The sequence below is a fragment of the Strongylocentrotus purpuratus genome, unplaced genomic scaffold (genome assembly GCF_000002235.5).
Source record: "Strongylocentrotus purpuratus isolate Spur 01 unplaced genomic scaffold, Spur_5.0 spur5_scaffold_1, whole genome shotgun sequence".
NCBI classification, from domain to species: Eukaryota; Metazoa; Echinodermata; class Echinoidea; order Camarodonta; family Strongylocentrotidae; genus Strongylocentrotus; species Strongylocentrotus purpuratus.
The window spans coordinates 52,858,136-52,879,920 of record NW_022145594.1 but is presented as its reverse complement, the minus strand read 5'-3'; the positions used below and the strand labels follow the sequence as shown (position 1 = coordinate 52,879,920).

The 21,785-nt window shown below is 40.7% G+C and overlaps 1 protein-coding gene across 1 annotated transcript in view; it reads left to right on the top strand.

Annotated features, from left to right (window-relative positions):
- LOC100891521 overlaps positions 1–21,225 on the top strand; it is a 38,519-nt gene extending 17,294 nt beyond the window's left edge. Inside the window, exons 7-14 of the mRNA XM_030978939.1 lie at positions 521–760; positions 2,802–3,011; positions 6,047–6,124; positions 10,480–10,575; positions 11,140–11,232; positions 11,604–11,720; positions 15,558–15,635; positions 20,664–21,225. Of these exons, the coding sequence (XP_030834799.1) occupies positions 521–760; positions 2,802–3,011; positions 6,047–6,124; positions 10,480–10,575; positions 11,140–11,232; positions 11,604–11,720; positions 15,558–15,635; positions 20,664–20,737 (986 nt within the window). The 3' untranslated portion in view covers positions 20,738–21,225. The remainder of the gene's footprint in view (positions 1–520; positions 761–2,801; positions 3,012–6,046; positions 6,125–10,479; positions 10,576–11,139; positions 11,233–11,603; positions 11,721–15,557; positions 15,636–20,663) is intronic.
- The last annotated feature ends 560 nt before the right edge of the window (positions 21,226–21,785 follow it).

Sequence of the window (21,785 nt, the reverse complement as noted above, 5' to 3'; positions counted from 1 at the left end):
AGCGACACTCATTCCGTATTATGAATAGCAACCCTATTCTCATATTATGAATAGCGACCCTCATTTTGTATTATAAAATGCGACCCCCATTTTGTATTGAATAGCGACACTCATTACGTATTATGAATAGCGACCCTCATTTCGTATTATGAATAGTGACCCTCTTCTCGTATTATGAATAGCGACCCTCATTCTGTTTTATGAATAGTGACCCTCTTCTCATATTATGAATAGCGACCCTCTACTCCTATTACATTTCGTATGAATAGCAGTCCTCATGAATAATGACCCTTTTCTCAGATCATGAATAGGGGTCCTTATGATTAGCGACATTGACCCTTTTAAACGTGTTAAGTGTGCCAAGAAAAGGAGATACAATAGCTCCTTCCATGCCCGTTTGTGTGGTCCTTAGAATGATGCTTCATAATCCAGGCAATTCTTTAGCCGCTAACAAGAAAATTTGGGGTGAATTAAAATCATATTCCTTTTCCTTTAACAAACGGGTATTCGTATATGACAGGATTTGAAATCAGCCTTGGAGACGTGATAGAAGTTGAGAAACGAGTTAACATGGCACAACTGACAAAACAACTGGGTATTTCTGATGACGTTCAATCAACTGAGCCAGGCAACCAAGTGAAGCCTGTACTTCTTAAATGGAGAGACACTGTTCACTCTTCAACCTTCAACCATCGCTTGGTATTGGCCGACGCGTTGTTCAGCATGGAGGAGGAGCAACTCGCACTAGACATCATCTCAGGTATGTAATTTTACTCCGTGAGTCTTGTGTAGAGACTAATAGAGGGCCTGTTTAAATCACACATGTTTACGGTACTCATTATCGCTTTATCGCCATTTTGAGGGAGTGACTATCTCATGCACTTGCGAAATTCAACGCTTTTTTCTCTGGAAATATGTGTTTCCCGGCGAGTTATGTCACTAAATTGAATTTTATTTTATGTTTGTAATTTCCATCGGGAACATATTTTGGAGCCCTTTCGTTCCTCTTTTGAGATTTCTCTACATCATAGACTCGGGAGCCTGGGAAAACTGGCCCCTCCAAAATCCGTGGAGTTAGCGGGGAGATCGAGGCAAGGACTTTGAGCCGCAATGTCTGGGGGCTGAATTGCATCATGGGTCTAAGGGCGCGTTCATGCTTGATTTTGACGGCCAGAATCAGGCATCCGTTACGCGTTTAGTTTAAAACACGATTGCGTTCATGCTCACTTTTGTAGAATCACCGAAAAACGGCGATCACGATCGCCGATCGTAAACTCACAAAAAGATGCGTTTACAATTTGTAAACGCGTTTAAATGGGGTCAACGCACTGACCTCTAGTGGGTCTACATAGCATGCGCACACAGGTTTGCGAATCCAGCTGAAGGCCACCCAAGGAGAATTGCCTGGAGAAGTGAGCATGAACAGTGCACCGTGGAACTGCGATTACGATGAGCGTTTACGATGAGCGTTACAAATCGCTCATTCTGCCTTCAAAATCAAGCATGAACGCGCCCTAAGTACCCCACGACTACCACACACCTGCCTCATGAACCTAAGTGTTCCGCAGCGGGGATAATATTATAATGATAATAATTTAAGATTTGTAGATAGCGCACATATCTGCCTATAATGGCACTCAAGGCGCACAAAAAAGATTTACTACTAAAATTTCAAATACAAACAATAAACAAATTAAAGTTAACAAACTTATAATAAATCAACAAATCAATGACAAATGCAAATTACAGATTCAGTAAGAAATCGAAATGACATCAAGTGTGTTCATGAGAGTAAGTGATATATTTCCTTTGTGAGGTAGGTCTTTAGATTCTTATGGAATAGTTCATTCTTTTTGCTTGATTTGATGTATGAAGGGTGTGCATTGCACAAACGCTGGGCTGCTACATAAGACCTGTCACCCCAAGACTCCCTCGTTCGAGCTTCCTGGAACTGGTGGACATTCCCTGAACGCAGACCAGGTCTAGAAGATCTCTTCTGACAAGTACAAGGGTGTCTGGTTGGTTTTAATTTAAAAAACCAGGGAAAGTACCTTGTACTTGATTCTTTGCCTCACAGGCAGCCAGTGTAGATCCACGAGAACGGGAGTCATATGATCAAATTATGATTTTGATCGGGTGACAAGCCGAGCTGCAGAGTGTTGGACCTTCTGCAGTCGTTTGATGAGAGTGTCTGGCAGTCCATTGTACATGTCCATTCGTGACGTGACGAGTGCATGGACTGCCTGCTTCGTGGCATGTGGAGTCAGATAATCCCGGATTTGACGAATGTGTCTGATGTGATAACATGCTGATCGGATGCAGCTAGAGATTTGGGGTTCCATTGACATGTTGGAATCCAGTGTCAGACCTAGTGAACATACTTTTTTGATATTTGGAAAATAACGTTTTGTGATAAAATTCAATAATTCAAGAAAAGAAATTCTTCCATATGACAACAAACCGATAAAACAAGGTGTGCTTAGCTTGTGTGGTAGTGGCAGGCAAACCCCTCTTTTCTCACTTTGGCCCTCCACTTATGATGGCAAAAGCAAAATTCCACTATTGCCCCCTTTTTCGCAGGGATAAAATGTCAGAATTTCTCAAAGAGTCTTTACAATCAATTCAAAATACTCAAATATATATAAGCAGGTTCAAATATGAAAGCATATTTCGACGAATTATGAAAATCTACGTTAATGAAGGTACGTTTAAATATGGAAGAACATAGCCAGTCTGTACTACTAATGAAATATTCTCAAGATATAAATCTTTGTATTTGAATCATTTTCCTTTGTTGTCAGGAGTGCATAGAAATAGGGTGATAAACAAACCTATGTTAGAACTACTAGCGGCTACCGTTCCGGAGGGACAAGTACCTACATATGAAGTCATGGACCAAAAGACGAAGAATGAAAAGGGATTGGTAAAATGGTCTGCGAAGAGTCCTACAGAATCGAGCAACAAACTTCTTGGTGCTGGATGCTATGCCTTTGCATATGAGAATATGGCAGGTAATGTTGAATGTAAAGATTGTTTATCAGTTATAAAGTCAGTACATTTGTATCATGAATCATAATTTTACCTATCTTCTACAATCCTACCGTCTTCATCTATTCAGGGCCTCTTATTCTTATTACTGGTATATTAATGATATGTAGAGAAACAGTGTTAAATTGAAGGAAATTCATAGTTTCTGTGATTCTTGATATGCTATCCGTATGAGCGAATGTCATATCTAACAAATCACCGTGCAAGTTGCCAGCACCCACTTGCTTATAATAAGACTATATAGCAATGATAATAATGCAATACATTATTGATACTTGTAAAATCTTATCGTCATTCCACCTCACTTGGTGTTTATCTATATTATTTTTGATGCATGACTATATTTGTTTCGATTGTTAATTGTTTAATTTTGTTTTCTGCAGTCAACTGAAAAATTATTTTACTGATGTTTGTATGAGTGTATATATAATTTTGCAATACCATGTAACACAACAAATTTCCATTGCTTAAATGGACAATAAATATGAACCTTATAGTTGCAGTAGTAAGATATATTATGTTTTTGGGTTGTCAGTCCGTCCGTCCATCCCATTCTCGTGATCGCGTTATCTCAAGAACCCATTGATGGATTCCTGCCAAACTTGGGTCATGTATGTATCTTGCAGAGCCAATGAACTGATTAGATTTTGGGGTCACGAGGTCAAAGGTCACAGTGCTCATTATGTATGCAAACATAGCTTGTGATCGTTTTTTTCAAGAACCCATTGATGGATTTCCGTCAAACTTGGGTCATGTATGTATCCTATAAAGCCAATTAACTGATTAGATTTTAGGGTCATGAGATCCAAGGTCAAAGGTCACAAGGCTCATTATATATGCAAAAATAGCTTGTGATCGCGTTATCACCAGAACCAATTGTTCAATTCCTGCCAAACTTGGGTCATGTATGTACTTTGCAAAGCCAATAAACTGATTAGATTTTAAGGTCATGAGATCCAAGGTCAAAGGTCACAGGGCTCATTATGTATTCAAAAAAAGCTTGTGATCACGTTATAAATCTCAAGAACCCATTGATGGATTCCTGCCAAACTTGGGTCATGAATTTATCTTGCAGAGCTCATGAACTGATTAGATTTTGGGGTCACGAGGTCAAATGTCAAAGGTCACAGGGCTCATTATGTATGCAAAAATAGCTCGCTTCTGTTTTGGTGTGTAAAATTGCTCCATGGCGGAGCTTGGCATCATTAGGCATCATTTTTTATTGCCCGCGGTCGCGAAGGTCCATCTAGTTTGCTTAGCTTTAATAATCAATGGAATGTTTAAAAGCATATAAATATTTACTGTACACTATGTTCTCATGTTGGCGTGTATGAGATTAATCATAATGCAGCTTAGTTTTTATTGATAAATACGCCAGCTTCGCTCAACAATCTGCAAATATAAAATAGTTATCACCAAATCCAGAATCTCATCTGCCAAAAAAAAGCTTTGAATTCTTGAAAAAACATCCTACTTGACATCAGAGAAAATAATGTGTTGCCACTTTTAAAAAAATCCTTTGGAACATATAGTTTTCCCCCCACTAGCAAAATCTCACATTCATACTTTTTATGCCTCCGCCACCGAAGGTGGTGCCGGAGGCATCATGTTTTCGGGTTGTCCGTCCGTACGTCCGTCCGTACGTCCGTCCGTACGTCCGTCCGTCCGTACGTCCGTCCGTCCGTCCCGTTTGACCGTTATCACAATATCTCAAGAACCATTTAAGATTTAAACTTAAGACTCGGGAATAGTATTTATCACCATAGGAAGACGATCTGATTAGATTTTGGAGTACGTAGGTCAAAGGTCACAGGTCACAGAGGTCAACTTATGAAATTCCTTGTATTGAGTTTGTTAGCGCGATATCTCAAGAACCATTTGAGATTTAAACTTAAAACTTAAGGATAGTATGTATCACCATAGGAAGACGATCTGATTAGATTTTGGAGCACGTATGTCAAAGGTCAAGGGTCACAGAGGTCAACTTATGAAATTCCATACATTGAGATTGTTATCATGATATCTCAAGAACCACTGGAGATTTAAACTTAAAACTTAGTGATAGTGTGTATCACTATAGGAAAACAATCTGATTACATTTTGGAGCACGTAGGTCAAAGGTCAAAGGTCACAGGGCTCATTATGTATGCAAAAACAGCTTGTGATCGCGTTATCTGAACAACCGATTGATGGATTCCTGCCAAACTTTGGTCATGTATGTATCTTGCAGAGCTGATGAACTGATTAGATTTTGGGGTCACGAGGTCAAAGGTCAAAGGTCACAGGGCTCATTATGTATGCAAAAACAGCTTGTGATCGCGTTATCTGAACAACCGATTGATGGATTCCTGCCAAACTTTGGTCATGTATGTTACTTGCAGAGCTGATGAACTGATTAGATTTTGGGGTCATGAGGTAAAGGTCAAGGTCATGCGGCTCATTATGTATGCAAAAATAGCTTGTGATCGTATTATCATTAGAACAGATTGATGGATTCCTGCCAAACTTAGATCATTTATGTATCTTGCAGAGCCAATGAATGGTTCATATAAAGATCAAAGGTCATGGGCTCATTATGTATGCAAAAATAGCTTGTGGACGCATTCTCATTAGAACTGACAGATGGATTACTATTTAACTCAGGAAATCTTGCAGAGCCAATGAACTGAGTAGATTTTAGGGTCATGAGGTCAAAGATCAAAGGGTCATATATGTTTATGAGAAATTGCTTGTAATCACGATATTCTGAGAACATGTTAATGGATTACAATTGAACTTGAATTTGAAAAATTTCTTCCGTTTCGGTTTGTAAAATTGCTCTATGACGGAGGCATCATTTTCGACTGCGCGCAGTCGAATTCCATCTAGTTTATTCTTAGTTTCTCATGTTTTGTCTTTATATTCATGGTTTTGCACATGTTTCGTACTCCTTGTTTTTAGCGCTGCTATAAATATGTGTTTTGTTCTTTATTCTGGTTTTGTTTGTAACATCTGGTAGTGTTCCATCATGGAACGGACACTGGGAACGTGACAACTAAGGAGCGGCGTCATGGAAGCATCGCCATTAACAAGCCAGGTAAAGAACTCCAGGCATTAGGGAAATGCATGAGATGTATCTGTGCATTTGAATGATTTTAACAAAAATATGGTGTCTTATAAGTGCATCGTTTATATGAGGGATATGATATGATATGATATGATCGAGCGCCCAAACAGGCTGCTCTCTTTTCAGCTCTCTGAATTTTGCATTATTTACCTATGTTCTTGACCTTCTTATGTTAACTTGAAGTTATCATTGTACTAATCAAGCAACCTGGACTGTTTTGGCAAAGTTTTGAACGGATTCTTGCTGCAGTTTTCTTTCAGTAAGAGAGAGAGAAATTTCACCCAGTTTGTATTGAAGTGTGCATGAGCTTGCTACGGTCAGCCATGATAAGAGCCTCTGCTGTGGCTACTTATTCATCATGGTCAGTCAGCCTTTGAACTTGTTCTATTGACTGTGTGTCCTACATTTCTATGGGACAATGGAGCTACTTAAGCTGTTATCTATTCATCTTATTTTACTGGTATGTAGCCACTCTCTACCAAACTTTCAACTGTCATGTATTACACATACATACATGTACAAGGATCTCCAAACATTTTCAAACTATCCCACTTTATTGAGGAAGTTTTCTGGACTCCCAATCCCATACTACGCTAACGCATCATCATCTTTTCATCTCCAGCTTATGAAATGTGGGGATGTGTGTCCAAATCCTGGCCCAAATGAACATGATGGATCTGTGGATAAGAACATATCTACTAGCACACCTACCCGTTCAAACGTTATTCATCACTATGACCCTGGGTACATGAAGTCTATTAACCAGACATCATGGATCATGACACATGCCACGCTTCCTACAAATGTCAGAAGCCTCATACAAGAACTTGGAATCTCGCAACACGATGAGGGAAGGTCATTGAAACGGAAGAGAACTCGTCGTAAAAGACGGGGAGGTAAGCCTCGTCAGAACTTGAACTCATCCTTGATCATGCCTCAATCTGCTCATGTAGCAAGGCCCCATGAAATTAACATTCCTGTGGTCATCACGTCCAGGGCACCACGTGCATCTGCCCCCCTGAGCAAACACCCATCACAGCACCTCAGGAAAATCCCAGCAGCCACTAGTCTCCAGGGGAACAAGATTTCTCTAACAAGAGTGGGACTTTGGAACGCTCGATCCCTGATGAATAAAGAAACTGAAGTTTGTGACTTTATCATCTCGGAATGTCTTGACGTCCTAGCTGTCACAGAGTCTTGGCTCAGAGGCGATGGCAGGGACGGTCCTACAATTGCAGACATACAGAATACACTTCAGGACTTCAAACTCCTAAAACTACCCCGAAAAGGAAAGAGAGGTGGTGGTCTCTGTGTAATTTTGCGAAATTCCTTCTCTCCAAAAATGAAGCCACATGTGTTTGACACATTTGAATGCCTTGAGGTAACTCTACGCTCTGGCCAGTCCAATGATCAAAGAAGCCTTTCACTCTTTGTAATCTATAGACCTCCATCATGCTCGCGGGGCCAGTCATTTGGACGTTTCCTGGTGGAGTTCTCAGAACTACTAGAATCGGTCAACTTGCTCATAAATCAGGTGGTTATTTTAGGGGATTTCAACATTCACGTTGACAATAAAACAAATGCAGATGCAAATAACTTTAAAGATCTACTGGAGTCGGCTGGTTTGAGTCAACTCATATCCCAGCCTACTCATATTAAAGGACACACTCTTGACCTGGTCATCATGAGAGAAACTGATCAGTCAATCAGGGACATTGTGGTAACTCAGACTTTGCCATCTGATCACTCGGCGATCATCTTTTCACTCCCCTTCATGAGACCACCAATAACGACTAAAATCGTTCATGCTCGTAAGTTACGTGAACTCGATATTGATCAATTCAAGTTAGATATCACCCAGTCCTTTGAAGCAGTTACTAACCTGGAAGAAATGGACATTGACCAGAAAGTAGATGTTTTCAATAGCTCTCTTGCATCAAATCTTGATCGTCACGCACCAGTCAAGCAAAGGAAAGTGAAACTGCGTCCCTATGCTCCTTGGTACAACCATGAAATCCGGAAGGCTAAACAATCTCTTCGTGCAAGGGAAAGGCGGTGGAAAAAGACCAGGTGCTCATCTACAACAGTAGTATCTGACGACATGAAGAAAGCAACGAGAGAATATAACCAGCTAGTCAATAGCTTTAGGAGTCAGCATCTCCACGAACTCATATCCACTAGCAACAGTAAACAACTGTTTAATGTGATTGACAGGATGACAGCTGAAAAGCCTTCTAAATCACTGCCCTCATATCAGTCCAGTGCTGAAATCACTCAGAAGTTCTCAAAGTTTTTTGACAATAAAATTCATCTATTGAGATCTTCATTTACTTCGTCTTCCAACATCGCTGAAGTGGAAGTCAGTGACCATCATCTTGATAAGTTTGCGCCAGTTTCCCAAGCAGATGTACTGAAGATCATCAAGTCACATAAAATGAAATCATGTGACTTAGATCCCCTACCAGCACCCATTCTTAGCCAATGTATAGAGCTTCTGGTTCCGGCCATCACGGACATAACCAACGACTCGCTAGAATGTGGAGTTTTCCCTTCAGCACTCAAGTCTGCTTTGATTCATCCCACCCTAAAACGACCATCTTTGGATGCAGAAAATTTGAGAAACTTTAGACCAATCTCAAATTTGCCATTTTTGGGCAAGGTAGTAGAACGAGTAGTCTCAAATCAATTTACTGAATACCTTACTGCAAATTCCCTTCTCGCATCCCGACAGTCTGCCTATCGTAAAAATCACAGCGTGGAAACTGCGTTACTTCGAGTCCAAGACGATATACTTCGTGCTTTGGATACTGGAGATGATGCGATTCTCATACTGTTAGACTTAACATCAGCTTTCGACACTGTCGATCACCGTGTTCTTATATCCAGGTTGGAAACACGTTTTGGCGTCTCTGGAACTGCTACCAAGTGGTTTAAATCTTACATCACTGGACGATACCAACAAGTGATCATCGATGGCTCACGATCCGATCCTACTCTGCTTAGGTGGGGGGTGCCACAAGGCTCCGTCGTCGGCCCCGTACTTTTTACATGTTATTCGACACCTTTAGAGGACATCATTCATTCCCACGGTTTCTCCTCGATGATATATGCCGACGACACCCAACTATATATTACTGTTAAGTCTGGACAAATTCTTCAAATGTTGCAGAAACTGGAAGATTGTCTACATGCCATTCGCTCCTGGTTGACTGAAAACTTTCTTCTCTTGAACGACAACAAGATGGAAGTGCTCCACCTGTTTTCTCACCGAAGAAGAAATACAATAGAACTCCCTCCGATTCAAATAACAAATGGCTCTGTAAATCCCTCCAAAACAGTTGTTAACTTAGGTGTCACATTTGATCAAAACCTTTCAATGCGCCCCCATGTAAATAGTATCTGTCGTAAAGCATCCTTCGCCCTGAGAAAAATTGGTAAAATTCGTAAATTCCTTTCCAAGCCATCCACTGAAATCCTCGTCCACGCATTTATCAGTTCACTCCTTGACAGTTGTAATAGCTTGCTCCATGGAATTCCGGAAAAAGATATGGCCAAGCTGCAAAGAATCCAGAACTCTGCAGCACGTCTAGTGTCTCTCACCAAAAAACATGACCATATTACACCAACCCTTAAACAATTGCATTGGCTCCCCATTCAATTTCGCGTCCAGTTCAAAGTTCTTCTTTTAACCTTCAAGTCTCTTCATGGTCATGCCCCAAATTATCTTTCTGAACTGATTCAATTATACACACCCAATAGTTCCCTTCGTTCTGCAAATCAAACTCTCTTGACCGTTAAAAAAGCAAAAACAAAATACTTTGGTGATAGGTCCTTTTCATGCTCTGCTCCACGTCTGTGGAATTCTCTCCCAGCCTCCATTCGTTCCATCTCTGATATTACTTTGTTTCGATTAAAATTAAAAACCTACCTAATGGAAAATGCATATTCTACCTAGCTCTTAAATTGTTACCTAGTTCTTAAATTGTTACCTAGTTCTTATATTGTTACCTTACCTTGTTATCTTATGTTTCATAATTTCACTTTCATTCATTTGTTTTCTTGTCATTACTCTGTTAAGTTTTAATTGTATCAATATTGTAAAGCGCTTTGATATAAATGTTTTATGAAAAGCGCTATATAAGTAAAAGTTATTATTATTATTATTATGCTATGGCGATAAACTCATGTGAACCTAGCTCAGATTGACGTACCGTATACTTTTTTGGGTTCAATGTTTAATAACCTTGAGCAGCAGGTAGTACTTCATATAATATAGTTAGTTGCATGTTTTATTTTGATCAATTTATATTTTTTGTTTTTATTAGTTTGTAATAAAGGTGGAAAGGGAGGTAAAGAGACAAAAGAAGGTATGGAAAAAGCCACAAATGGTGACACACTCATAGACAACACCTGTAAGGAAGGTAAGAGAAACAATTAGACATTCTATTGGCTAAGAAATTAACAAACAAACAAAATAAAACATCAAACACAAGTAAAGTCCCCCTCCCCACAACCCTGCTCGATCTTCTTGTAAATATTACTCTTCGAACTCTTCCAGATACTAAGTTTGGCAATTAAGTATTAAAGATATTTTTCCAAAGTCACTTTTTCAATTTTGACATTTTGTATCAATACCGAGTAGAGCTTAATGTGTACATGGGACTATATACGCTTCACTATTTCAATTTTGACATTTTGTTTCAATACTGAATAGAGCTTAGAATGTGTACATGGGACAATGCTTCACACAAATGTAGCCATTTTAGTTTCAGGAAGAAAGATTTGATTATGCCCGGCCATGTAGTAAGGTACATTATTGAAATTCACTGCTAGGAATTGCTGCCTATCGATGGCAAAGAATGGGCTAAACGTCAATTTAACATCCTATTTACGATTCTATTAACAAAACATGTAGGTATGAATGGGCCTAATTAATGTGCATTTAATTCCAAAGTCTTTAGTTTGTTTCTCTTTGTGTAATCCAGGCACAAGAAAGGGTTTAGAGCAGGTAGCAAAGGACAATCACACCATACCAACTGAGGGAATGCAAGAAGCCAACACTACTGAGGAAGATAAAGGTATGTTTTAAATATATATCTTTTAAATTACTGGTAGTAAAATTAAAAAGAAGTGACTTGTTTACATTTTCTAAATACTTGAAGAAATTCTAAGACTGAAACAATGCTACCATTTCAAATTTCCAGTCCAAATTTCGAACATGCTAAGCCAATATTTTTTGTTATGAAGGAAAAAGTCACATTTCTTGGTCAACTTTCACATGATATTGACAATGTTTAATACCTGCATATTGAAATGCAGCATTTCATCAGTGCTTTCGAGTCGATTGATATCTGCTTTCAAAATAGTTCACATGGTATGTGTTAACTGTTTCTTCTTTCTTTGGTAGTATATTTGATGTATAATAAATTTTGTGCATTAATTCTCTTAGGGGGAAGTCAGAATAGTGAGGACAAGAATTCCTTGGGGAAAGAAGCGACGGACACAAACAACGTGATTGCTGAGATATCCAGAGAAGAAAAAATTCCTAGTCTGACTAATGAAGAAGGTAACATAAAAACGTTTACATAATTAAGCGTGAAGACAGTACAATCATATAGAAATTGGAAAATGATAATATAATTTATTATCGGGAGATTCGCGATCAGTCCATCATTGTAGATATCAACAGTACTCTACAGAACTACAATGTACTACACGAACATCGTCTGACGAGGGGTGGAGGCATATGCATCATATAAATCGATCATGTCTCCAACTGACACAAAATATATACCTCTACCAAATTTGCATCTTTTGAACATATGGACATGTCAGTTCGTGTCTCTCCTTCCATTCTCTTCAGAATGTGTGCATTTTATCGGCCACCTCCATCGTCGAAAAACAAACTCACGTATGAAATGTTTATTCGAGACTTTTTATCCTTCTTAGAATCAGTGACAATTTCTGAGCATCCACCAGTCTTGTTGGGAGATTTCAACATACACGTTGATAATGGCAGGGATAGTGATTCCAAGACCTTTCTTGATATTCTGTATTCAGAAGATCTCTTTCAGCATGTGAAAGGATCTACTCACCGGGCTGGGCATACACTAGATCTTTTGATTTCCAGGAAGGACGACGACAACTTTGTTCTCAATACTGATATAATTTCTGGATTACCATCTGATCATTTAGCTGTTTTCTGTACCCTCAACTTTGATCGTCCTGCACCAACTATGAAGCGAATTGCATGCAGGAAGTTTCGGAGCATTGACCTGGATCAACTCCGGAATGACATCCAGAACTCATCTCTTGCAGCAACAAATGACACAAATGCATCTGATATGGCGGACAGATACAACTTGGTGCTCAAAGATTTACTTGACAAACATGCACCTGAAAACCTGACACTAATCTCACTCAGGCCCAACGCTCCTTGGTATAACGAGACGGTCCGCGAAGCTAAGCGAATGAGACGGCGTGCTGAGCGCAAATCTGCCAAATCCGGCCTGGAGATCGACCAACAGATTTACGACGTGCAATGTAAATCTTACGATGATATCCTGTGTGCTTCGAAATCGCAATATCTAACGAATGAGATAGCACAGAGTGACATTAAGGGTCTGTTCCAGATTGTACAGAAGTTATCCTGTCCAAAATCACAGCAGGTCCTACCAAACCGAGACTCCAATGAGGATTTGGCAGACGAATTTGGAGTGTTCTTTCATGGTAAGATTGGCGATCTTGTCACTAGTCTTGAAGTACCCTGTAATATGATGGACTTCGAGAATCAGCCTACCTCAAAAGCAATATCTCAGTTTGAACAGGTGTCTGAAAGTACTGTTCGAAAGGTACGGGAGAGTCCATCAAAGTCATGTCAACTAGACCCTGTGCCTACCTGGTTAATGATAACTCAACTTATAAATCTATCTTTGTCGTCCGGAATAGTACCTGCAGCATACAAGAAATCTCACGTGATTCCATTTCTGAAGAAGAAAGCAATTGGATCCAGATGAATTCAGGCATTACAGGCCAATCTCCAACTTGATGTTCATTTCAAAGGACCTTGAGAGGATTGTCACAGCTCAACTTTGTGCATATACCTAGAGACGAACGACCTGTTCCCGTGTATGCAGTCTGCATACAGACAGTTCTATTCAACAGAGACTGCCCTCATCAAAGTCTACAACGATCTGCTACTGGCTGTCGATAGAGGGCTAGAGGCTGTTTTGGTTTTGCTTGATTTCTCGGCTGCTTTTGAAACGATCGACCATGCCAAATTGATGTGTCGTTTGCGTCATGATTATGGATTTGATGGAAAGGTACTGCAGTGGCTTTCTTCTTTCCTGGAGGACCATCATCAAGTTATTGTTGTCAACAGAGTTCCTTCTAAAGCATTCCCACTCCCCTGGGGTGTTCCCCAAGGATCCGTTCTAGGACCTCTGCTCTTTTCCCTTAACACGGGTCTGCTCAGTGAGGTCATCCATGCTCATGATGGCGTCATGCATATGATGTATAGTGCTACATAGTGCTCAAGCAATATGATGCTTCCAGTTGCATTTCCAAGCTCAACAGGTGCGTCAGTGACGTGAAAAGCTGGTCCCGCGGCAATAATCTTGTGTTCAACGGCACAAAACAGAAGTTATTCATATAACTTCCATGTTTCGCAATTCCAGTGTGGATCTTGACATGGATGGCTCAACAATCACTCTTTCCCACTCTGCCAAGGATCTGTAAGTCACGATGCTGGAAAACGTGCTGAATGTGAACCAGCAAATACGCAACGTGTGTTGTATCACAGCTTTCGGGATCCACAAAGTTGGAAAGCTGCGAAAATTTCTGGATCAAACTTCTACTCATCGTCTTGTTAATGCCTTTGTAACTTCCCACCTTGATTACTAGTAATGGACTATTAATCAATCTCCCTAGCTCTCATTTAGCCCCTCTTCAACATATTCAGAACACAGCAGCACGCCTCATCACACGTACAAGAAAACATGAACATATCACACTGATCATTCGTTCTCTACACTGGCTCCCCCTCCAACAGCGTATCAAAATTCAAGATTTTCATGCTGACATACAAGGCCTTTCAAAAACTTGCTGCCTCATATCTCTTGGCACTCATCACTCCTAAAACTCGTACTTCATCTATGCGTCTCCGATCATCATCCACAGCACATCTTCATGTGGCCCCAGGACTTCGCACCCACACGTACCGCTATGGAAATCGTGCCTTTTCTGTCTGTGCCCCCCAACTTTGGAACAATCTTCTTCATGAAATACGCGAGTCCCCAACGTTAGAAACATTCAAGAGTAAACTTAAGACTTATCTGTTCAATATGTAATGTAATGTAATCATATTTTGTTTTCTATAAAGCGTTATGTAAATATCAACTATTATTATTGTATGACTGTTATTAGGAATTTGTTATTATAATTATGTATCATGTATTATATTGTTGTAATCTGTAGGTTAACATTACTTTAATTTTGTTTTTGTTAAGCGCTTAGAAACTTTGTATTAAGCGCTTTATAAATGTAATATATTATTATTATTATTATTAAGATATAAGGCAGAGGATGGTTTTGTCGATAATATCCTCGATAAAACCGTTATCATCGCTCAAATTTGGAGTAATAAAAATAACAGTTATCGTAAATAAAGTGGGGTCTGCTTCTAACTCATAAGGACCGCTATTCATGATACAAAATCGGGATCGTTATTCATAAGGGTCCATATTCATAATAAGAGGAAAGGGTCACCATTCATAATACAAGAAGAGTGTCGCTATTCATAATACGAGACGAGGGTCATATAAGGATCGCTATTCATACATGTAATTGAAGAAGAGGAGCGCTATTCATAGAGAACAGGGTTGCTGTTCAAAATATGAGTAGAGGGTCTCTATCCATAATATGGGAAGTGGGTCGCTATTCAAACTTCAAACAATTGAAATAGTTCGTCATTAACGAACATAAATTTTGGTCAGTATTTTGTATTTGCCTTTTTTTCTAAGGATGTGACTGCCCAAAAGAGATAAGACCTGAGCCCTGTTTCATAAAACTTGTTATCAGTAACAAATGCAAATTTGCTCTCATTCAATCAACTGCCAGGATTTCAGTAGCTTATAACAGTTATTGAAAATTGTTATTGATATAAAGTTTTATGCAGCAGGGCCCTGATCATGACCATCACTGGAAACGATTAAATAGGGGAATGTTTGGCTAAACTTGCTGACAAGTTTAGGCAAATAGTCTCTAAAAGGAAATATATATGATATACATTATAAATGTTATAAAAGAGAATATGATCGACAGGAGTTATGCTGGTGCGGCTTTCCTCCTTTTATTAGCGAAGCCTCTGCATTGTAATCTCTGTCCTAACCTTCTTATTTTATAGTGATGCAAGAGAAGAGCAGAGATGGAGCTGCAGAATCAAAAGAGAACATCACTGAAAACATTGACACAAAGGAGCAAGGTAACTTTCCTTACGACATATCCAGTACATCATCAGCTATGATAAAGGCCTACCAACGGCCTGTGTATGGTTCATGCAATGTTGCTATGAACCATACAAATACACTTTTATTTGAATGTTCATGTTTTGGAAGAACGTTTCATGTTTTTAAATTGTTGCTCTAATATTGCACTGCAGGGCCCTGTTCCATAAAACTTGTTATCATTAACATGTTACAATTATAGTGTTATAAGCTACTGAAATTGCGGCCTTTGATTGACTGAGAGCAAAATTGTCATATAATAAGTTTTATGAAACAGAACCTTGTTCTGCAATGCCAACTCTTGCACACTCCTGTAGAGAGAGAGAAAAAAAAGGGGGTGGTAGGTGTAGTATTATTCAGACGACAAAAGGAGAATGGACACAAAAGGGTTGTACGATTTGGTTATGTTTTACTTTCACTTCGTGTCGTCGTTTCAACGTTGCAAATATATAGTCTTGTATAAAGACGTTATTAGATATTCCCACATCTCCCCCCAAGCTTATTATCAACAGTTCAAGAGTTCTTATTGATTTCCAAATAGTTTCAAATCCAATAAAAATCCGAAATATAATCCTGTTTAAGAGTTCACGGATATTCTCCTTAATTGTGTTCTTCGAGTCCCGAGTCCATTCCAGTTTACTATTAAACCCAAATAAACACTGTCCAAACCTTTAAAGTCTTGTTCAGTTTCAGTTCCTGCAAAGTTAATCCCAATTTTGGTATTTAAGTTTAACCCATTACATGGACAGTCGCTTTGGTGGTTTCACGAGTCGTCCAGATCGCGTTCGCGTCTCTGTCGCAGCTGTTGGTGTAGAGGCTCCCTCAGGCTGCTTCCGGTTGATCTGCTGGTTACGTTGGGAACCGGTTGAGTCGCTTTCATCAGAATCGTCAGGTCTCTCTGGATCGTTGCTCATGGATGACTCCGGCACTCTGGTCTTGGTGGGTTGACCTTGGACAGCAATCAGTGCACGGCGATTACGACGTACTGTCCCATGTTCTGTCTGGACATGGTAGGACCGTGGTTGTTGCGCTTTCTGGGTGACTTTCCCGTAGCGAGACTGATCACGGATCCACACGGAATCTCCTGGTTGTAGCTCTGGAAGCTCACGTGAGTCATGACGTCTGTTGTAGGTCATCATTTGATCTGACCTGTACTTCTCCTCTTTCTCTCTCACAGTCGTCAGGTCCGGCTGTTGTACCCGTGGCAGCAGCATGTGCGGCAAAGTAGGAACCTGAGTCTGCAATCTCCTCCCCATGAGAAGTTCACAAGGAGCTAACCCGTTTTGGAGTGGTGACGCTCGATAGCTGAGAAGGGCTAACTGGATGTCGTCGTTCTTCTTCAGCAACGTTTTCACAGTGCGAACTCCTCTTTCAGCCTCACCATTAGCTTGTGGGTATCTTGGAGAGCTGGTTGTATGGACGAATCCATACTCTTCAGCAAGCTTTCTGAAGTTGTCGTTGGCGAACTGTGGACCATTGTCTGAAACCACAAGGTCTGGAATCCCATGGACTGCAAAGATCTCCTTCAGCGAAGAAATCACTGCCATTGTTGACTGACCTTGGAGTTGTTTGACCTCAATCCACCTCGAGTAGTAGTCAACTACTATCAGGAACGATTTCCCTTTGAGTTCGAACAGGTCCATTCCAAGACGCTCCCATGGCCTTGAAGGAAAGGATGAGCTCATCAAAGGCTCGCGGACCTCTTGGCGATGGATAGCACAGGTCAAGCAGCTTGAAATCATTTCCTCCAATGATTTTGATAGACCTGGCCACCGCACTGAATCTCTGGCTCTGGCCCTGCATTTGGTGATTCCCAGATGTCCTTGATGTAGCCTCTCAAGGATATCAAGTCGCAGAGCTCTCGGAATGACTATTCTCTCGTCGTAGATAAGCAAGTCCTCTACCACACTCAGGTGTCCTCTCTGCTCATAGTAGTGTTTGAGGATGGGTTATGTGGCATGTAGTCTGGCCATCCTTGAACGCAGTAGTCTCTGATTTTTGCACATACTTCATCTGCTTTTTGTGCATTTCTGATTTCCTCAAATCTCTGCATTGTCACTGGGAGGTTGATGGCTGATGTTGATGCATATGATTCAACCTCATCTACGAAGTTGACATCATCCATTCCTGGCCTCTCTACTGGCGCTCGTGACAAGGCGTCAGCGGATGTCTGCTGTTTTCCTGGAACATACGATGTCTCTGCATCAAATCTCATCATTCTCATTCTGAAGCGTTGGAGTCGTGGAGGCATTTTCACAAGTTCTTTCGAGTTTAGAAGTGTGACCAATGGCTTGTGGTCAGTTTCCACCTCGAAATGAAGACCAAGTACATACTCGGAGAACCTCTCGCACGCCCAAGTAGCTGCCAGTGCCTCTTTTTCAATCACTGCATACCTCTGCTCAGTCTCGGTAAGCGATCGAGATGCATAGCACACTGGTCTACGATTTCCATCAGTCTGCACTTGATACAGGATTGCACCCATTCCAGTCCCGGATGCATCTGCTGCAATGACTGTTGGCAGTTCTGGATCATAATGAGCTAAGACTGCTGTCGAGACCATCATCTCTTTGATCTGTGTGAAAGATCGCTGCTGCGCTTCTCCCCAACACCACACATTGTCTTTCTTCAGGAGTTGACGAAGGGGCTCATTGATCTCAGCTAATCCTGGGAGAAACTTTCCCACCTGGTTCACCATTCCCATGAACCTCTGTAGCTCTTTTACGCTTCGAGGAACTGGAAAATCTCGAATAGCTCTTGTTTTGCTCGGATCGACCTTGACACCAGTGTCGTCGATGAAGTGCCCTAAGAACTTCACACTCTGTTTGGAGAATTCACACTTTCCCTGATTTAGTGTGATACCTGCTTCCTGCAGACGTTGTAGAACAGCTCGTACTCTGATGTCATGTTCTGTTTGTGTTGCACCATGGACTAGCACATCATCCATGTGACAAATCACGCCGTCAAGTCCTTCGAGGATAGTGGACATCGCTCTCTGGAAGACTTCTGGCGCTGACGTTATCCCGAACGGCAATCGGTTGAAGCAAAATCTCCCAAATGGAGTGACAAAGGTTGTCAGTAGCTTTGACTCATCCTCCAATGGAATTTGCCAAAACCCGCTGTTGGCGTCCAGTTTTGTGAAGATTGTGCTCTTTCCCAGTTTTGCTAGACTTTCATCGACTGAAGACATCGGATGAATCTCTCGTTCAACTGCCTTGTTGAGAGATGTAAGGTCTACACAAATTCTCACCGAACCACTGGGCTTCAACACTGGAACCATCCCCGAACACCACTTTGTCGGCTCAGTCACTTTTGAGATCACATTTTGCTCCAACATGGACTCTAGTTCTTTCTTCACCTTCGGTAGAAGCGGATGAGGAACTTTCCTGGCTGTATACAGACACATCGGCTTGGCATCTGAAGTTAACGTGATGTGGTATGCTGTCTTCAGTTTCCCCAAACCAGTGAAAAGTTGAGGGAACTCAGCCTTGAAGTTTGCAGTTTCATCATCACAAGAATCGACTTCCTCCACTCTGCGGACTAGATTCAAGGTTCTACACGCTTTCCTACTCAGCAATGAAGACTCCTGATCTTTGACCACATAGAGAGTCTCCTTGATCTGTTTATCTCTATGCCTGAGAGTTGATGTCATTTGTCCTATTACAGTCAGGACTGTACTTCCTGGACCACGTAACCTCTTGGTTGTTGGTCTCATGATGTGTTTATTCAGCCATGGAGTGGAATCAGACAACACAGTAACGGCTGCTCCTGTGTCTAACTTGAAGTGTGTTTCATTCCCATCTACGAGGATCGATGAACTCCAGTACGTCTGATCGTTCTCGCTGACTTCACCAAGGAAGGGGACATCAATGTCATCGAAATCATCTACTTCGCTGACTCGAGCTTTCCATTTTAGCTTTGCTGCCTCTTGTTTTCCCTGTTCTGGTTGTTTGGCTTGACACACAGACTGGAAGTGGCCCATCTTTCCACATTGATGGCACTTTGCATCTTTTGCGGGACAGCTGGCACGTGCATGATTCTGCCTTCCACACCACTTACAGTTACCCTGCGGAGTTTGAGATGTTTTCTTCGAGTACGTTCCCTTGCTCTTAGGCCTTACGTAGTTTACGGCCGAGTTAGGGCTCTCACTCTCTGCACCTCCCCTCACAACAGACTTGTTTTGTTTCCGGGCTTCTGACTGTCTACTCAATTGAACTGCTTTTGAGAGAGTTAGGTCTTCTCTAGACTGTAGTTGATCAGATAGGGAGTCATCAAGCACCCCAACTACAATTCTGTCTCTTATCAAGCCCTCCTTAAGTCTATCGTAGTCACAGTCCTCTGCTAGCCTGTACAAATCATTGATAAATGTGTCCACACTTTCTCCCGGGCGTTGTGTTCGTTCGTTGAATTTTGCCCTTTCAACAATAATGTTTTTCCGTACATTGAAATACTTCTTCAATGTTGCGATCACGTCATCATACTTTGCTGTCTCCTCTTTCACATTGAGAGACACGATAATATCATCGGCACATTCACCCATAGCATAGAGTAGCGTACTAACCTGCTCACTGTCTGGCTTGGATGCGAGGCCCGATGCGACGCGATATCTCTCGAACCGCCGTGACCATTTTGGCCATTGTTCTGCTTGATTTAAGCCTGCAACTTTATCAAAGCTTTCTGGCAATGGTAGACGAGAACTTTCCATGGTTCTTCACTTATACCGCTGCCACCATGTAGTATTATTCAGACGACAAAAGGAGAATGGACACAAAAGGGTTGTACGATTTGGTTATGTTTTACTTTCACTTCGTGTCGTCGTTTCAACGTTGCAAATATATAGTCTTGTATAAAGACGTTATTAGATATTCCCACAGTAGGGAGCTATACTATCACATTTATGTTATATATTTCATTGACTCACCATTATTATACATGGTAGCATACATGTGGGTTTCAACCTGACTTCAAAATTGTTGTGTTGACGTGACACATTCTTATTTTTTCTGCAGGCAACACACCCGACGGGTCGGACGAGTGTAAGCAAGATGAAAGTTCCAAACTCCTCACCCAGGCAGGAACATAGACCATTGGGGAGGCATTAGTCAGGACATGGAAGTTTGTCTTTCACACACTCATAAAATGAGCAATTGGTCAGGACAAGAAGCTATATTTGGTAATAATCAGAAGATTAAAATATTAGCGATTTCAAGAGGACCTGTGATAAAGAGAGAGAGGTCCATGATTTATTATAAACACAGAGTTGTCTCGATTATTTGTACATCACTGAAATTTAGTTATATCATGTTCATTTCGAAACATAATGGACTTTAATAAGGGCAACTCAATATCATTTCTATCTATCTAGTATCTTCTTCCGGTTCTCCATTTCACTCTATCTTCTGCCATTCTGGTCCACTCTTGCAGTTTTAGTCCACTCCAGTTCTTGACATTCTCTTCCCAGTTGATTCTGGGTTTCCCTCTCAGTCTAGTTCCTTCCACTCTTCCCTCCAACACATCCTTTAAGAGGTTTTGGTGCCTTTTAACATGACCAAAGTATTTGACTTTTCTCCCCTTAACCCTTACTGTACTGGGCTATTTTGAGCACCTCCTGACTGGGGGGGGGGGGGGGGGGGGGCCTGGGAGGCCCCCCCCCCTATGATCTCGGCCGTCGGATGTCCGATGAACACGAAAATTTGCATGTTTGTAGATATTTACGTAACGAACAAGATGGTGTAATTAGTTTTTTGCGAATATGCAAATTTTTGTCGTTATAGCCTAATTAATTATGCAAAATGCTAGTTCTATGCATTTTACAGAAAACGTGTCAAACTTCACTTTTTGAACGTTGAAACTCATTATTCATATGAAACTTCTTTTCTAACACAAAATATTTATTTGGATGTAATTAATAATGATAATTTATGCAAATTTGATGCGATTTTCAAATATTTATTTTCTTATGTATTTTATTGTTTTTTTATTTCTTATTATATCTATTGTTTTTATTTCCTATGTATTCTTTTGTTCTGGAATACATCAAGTTACTTTGAGAAACATATAAAAGCAATTCGATATCAATTCATATCACCCACTTAGGAAGGAATACATCTAAACCTGTATTCACATTTCTA